We start from the raw sequence: 4154 nt of genomic DNA on the forward strand, positions 1-4154 counted from the left end.
GATGATGACGTCGAGTACTATTTGAGAAGTGAAGATTTTAACCGGATAACACTATCGTATTCGAGTCTGAACTCAAAAAGAAAAAAAGATAAGATACTAGATCTATCTTAAGGCAATTCCTTGTACTAGGGCTATCCATTTCATCCCCCTCTTCGGCATCCACTACTGGACCTTCTTGTTGACTCTGTTAGCACTCAACAAAACTTGCTTTGCTTCTTCATAAATGTTTGTGAACAAAATGAAACTTGTTTCTGAAGATGGTGCCACTGCCTGTCCTGTCTATCAGATAAAAACGAGCCATGTGATTTCAGGGATATCGATATACCCTTGGCTCATACTAACGTACTGGGATACATACAGCCATGCAGGGTACATGTACACCGAAAGACGAAAGCGAGCTCAGCTGACAAAGGGGAAAGCTCGAAGCAAAGCCTGACGAGTCAGCTGTGTTTCTTACCACCTGTCTTCTTCCCACGAGAATCCGACCAAAGCCTCCCACATCGCCTATACACACGGCCGTGCGCATAAAACGCCCGCACGCGCATCGCTATCTGAGACTCTGAAGACCGACTCAGCTGGTCGCCAACTTTTGCCTTTCTTCTCCATCATCGCCTCGCCCCTCCATTCCTCCCCCCACTAGCCTTTTTCCGGCCGACCTGCTTCAACAACAGATGGGCCATCTTTTCCTGCTCCTACTAGCTCTCCTCCTCACTGCCTCCGCGCACGCTTCCACCCACGGCCATGGCAAAGCTGCTTTCGCTGAGGTCAGTGGTAATCAACACGGTTACAGTGTGGTTAATCATGTTACAGTTCGGTTCTTGCTTAGACTTCGTCTTTCTTCTGATGAGGATTTCTGGTTAAATCTCTTTCTTGCAGGACAAGAGCATCGTAGGCGTCATAGGCGTGATCGGGTCGAGGCCGCCGAGCTGCGCGGGGAGGTGCAGGTCCTGCGGCCACTGCGAGGCGGTGCAGGTGCCCATATCCCCTCAGGAGCTGCAGAAGAAGAAGAAGCTCGGCCATGGCAGCCGGGCTGCTGCCGCTGCTGCTGCCGCCGCCGCCGCCACCGGTGGAAGAACGATGCCGGCCTCCTACGACGACCACTCCAACTACAAGCCGCTGAGCTGGAGATGCAAGTGTGGGCGGCTCATCTTGGACCCTTGAAACGTACTGCCCCCATTGTAAGGAGCAAGCAAAACCAAGCAATCTTGTGGATATAATGTAATAGTATAGGATCGATCTCGGAGCTGGTGGTAATTTGTTCTCCACTTCCTCGTATGGTCGAGGTCTGTTCTCCCTTTTGCAACGCTGTGTTCATTAGCGGTGACCACTGGAGAAATCGAGTGCTCAACTCCCCCTTCGTAATGACTGGCTGGTTGTTCTGGTCGTGGTCAGCTGCAGTGATGCAGAATCTGAGCATCCAGAGCTTGTTTTTGCTGTCAGTAGATGTAGTACAGTGCAGCGTGAGGCAGCCTATGATGCTATCCAAGCTGGGTTTCAGTTTTGTTGTAACCTTGCTTTGTCCATCTTTGACCTCACTTTGTCACTATAGCATAGGCTAGCTAGCCACTCCTGTCCGGCTTCTTTATTGTTCAATAATGCAACCATCTGAAATGTCTAGACATAGCTGTTTGTGAAAATTCCAGCTAAACGAAAGAGTGTTCTTCGTTAATTGTTCGAGTTGAAGGACGCCAGAAGCTAGCTAGAGTTGCAGTGTAGCAGTAACCACTGTGCCATGTGGTGCTAGTGGTCGCTACCCCAGAGTATAGGGGGACAGGGTAAGTCAGGCTGCTGCTCCTTGTTCTTGTTGTTCTTTTATTCCGAAAATATAATACATGTACATTCACCCGGACACGCCACAGTCCCTCCACGATTTGTCCCGTCCAATTGAAAGCCCTCTTCAGCCGGCGCAGGAAAAAGCCAGCTGAGCTGATCGATCAGCTTCAGACCTCAGCTCACAGACTCCCACAGCAAAACCAAAATGAGCAAACACTGCAAAGCACTGCTGCTCCGAGCTCACAAGCCACAGCTAGCGTTGCAAGCAAATGATACAGAACCCATAGCATGTGCATAGCATAGCATGGTGCAGGCTGAGTGCAGCTGACCAGTGGATGCAGTGCAAGGCAAAACAAGCTGCGGCACATCAGCAGCAGCAGGTAGCTGGCCGCTGCTGATCTGAAAGCTGCGAGGCGATTCCTTTCTTGCAAAGACACACGAGAGCACAGCAGACAGCACAAAGGCTGGGAGGGTGAGAGGGGGAGTTGCTCCAAATGGAAAGCTGGAAAGGGCTTTCGCCTCTCACTGTGTCGTGACCCATCGTAGCAAGCTGCTGCAGCGTGAACGAGCTGCGAGCGCTCCAATCCAAGCTCCCCAAATGGTGGGTGGTGTGCAGTGCGCACTGATGCATGGGTGGCGTCCAGCCGTCCAGTGTGCGGGCATCAAAGTACGCGCAAGGCACTGCGCCGAGCGGGCTCTTTTGCCAGTTTGCCTCTTTCCGATGACCGTGGCCCAGCTGCCCGGCCTGCTCAAGCTTGGAAATTTCACTTCCATGCTCACGACTAATCCAACGCAAGAACCAAACGTCGATTATTCGTTAGAGATTGAAATTTGAAAGTGGCCTGTCGAATTCCGGCAAAGCCCTAGAGAAGGGTCAAATCCACTTCCACATGCACTAGCTTGGAAATGGCGTTTGCGATCACTTGTCCCATCGAGTACCCGGGCTGGCTGGCCATCATGGAGCCGAAGGCCTTGTTTAGTTGGCCAATTTGGGAGGTGCCAAATTACTGTTACAGCACTGTAGCACACTGTAGCGTTTCGTTTGTATTTGTGAATTATTGTCCAAATATTGACTAATTAGGCTCAAAAGATTCGTCTCGTAAAGTACAACAAAACTGTGCAATTACTTTTTAATTTCATCTACATTTAGTACTCCATGCATGTACCGCAAGTTTGATGTGATGGGGAATCTTCTTTTTGCATAGTGTCAAAGTTGGAAGTTGGGAGTAACTAAACATGGCCCAATGTGCTGTTGCCGCCTTGCCGGCGACGCGTTCGGCATTCCGGCCACTGAAACGTCAATCACTGCCGTTGGCCCTTGGCAGTGGCCTGGGCGGCCAGCCATGCTAGTAGTAAAAATCCGTCAAGAGTTTTGCTTTGCTGGCCTACAAACGAGTGAACGACTAGGGCCATGTTTAGTTCACTTCAAAATCCCAACTTTGGCACTATGCAAAAAGAAGATTCCCCATCACATCAAACTTGCGGTACATGCATGGAGTACTGAATGTAGACGAAATCAAAAACTAATTGCACAGTTTTGTTGTACTTTGCGAGACGAATCTTTTGAGCCTAATTAGTCAATATTTGGACAATAATTTACAAATACAAACGAAACGTTACAGTGTTGCTACAGTAATTTTGGCACCCCAAAGTTGAGCAACTAAACAAGACCTAGCATATACTACTCGTACACTGAACACAGGCGCAGACCGGGGGCCGGCGGGCCTTGGCGTTTGGACCCGTCGAATCCTGTCGTGGACGAAATAAGCTATGCTAGCAAACGCGGCGGCCTGGGTATCGTATCGTCCGGTCGCGTCCGGTCCGGTCACGTCGTCCACCCGGCCCCCGGTCTGCCTCTGCGCCTCTGATCTCTCCGGTCAGCTCGGGCTCAACCCTCTGCCCGCCGCAGAAAAATGGCCGGCCGGCGGGCCTTTTGGGTCGTACGTACGTGCTACGGCCACGCCTCGTCACTGTGCCGGTTGTGATCGGTGAGCGCTGCTGCTGCGCGGCCGCTATTTCTCTCGATGATCGATCGGCATCTGGAGCTACCTTGCCGCCTGACGAGATGCCCCTACGCAGGCGCTAGCTTGGGAAATGTGCACGTTTGCAGCTCCAGCTTGCAATTGCATGCTGTAGCAGTAGTACTCCAGTGGTGTTGGTCCTGAAATATATCGACAGCTATTGGCGGTACCGATATTTTGGATACAATTTCAATAGATTTTGGACAAACACATTTTTTTTAAAAAAAATGAATCATTGTCATCCAGAAAGTCAAATTCACTGCCCGGCAAGGACTTCTCCCTCAGCGTAGCGTCACGGACACCGGCGACCTGCTACCTGAACTGTCAACACGGTCAAAACCACGCACACGATGAAATGAA

At 50.7% G+C, this 4154-nt stretch overlaps 1 protein-coding gene across 1 annotated transcript; it reads left to right on the forward strand.

Moving 5' to 3' along the window:
- Window positions 1-558: 558 nt before the first annotated feature.
- LOC101767438 (EPIDERMAL PATTERNING FACTOR-like protein 2) lies at window positions 559-1362 on the forward strand. The gene is made up of 2 exons (XM_004982140.4): window positions 559-764; window positions 877-1362. Exons 1-2 carry the CDS (start codon window positions 672-674, stop codon window positions 1159-1161), a joined length of 378 nt encoding a protein of 125 aa, XP_004982197.1. The 5' UTR covers window positions 559-671; the 3' UTR covers window positions 1162-1362.
- Window positions 1363-4154: the final 2792 nt, after the last annotated feature.

Source organism: Setaria italica, chromosome IX (genome assembly GCF_000263155.2).
Source record: "Setaria italica strain Yugu1 chromosome IX, Setaria_italica_v2.0, whole genome shotgun sequence".
NCBI lineage: Eukaryota > Viridiplantae > Streptophyta > Magnoliopsida > Poales > Poaceae > Setaria > Setaria italica.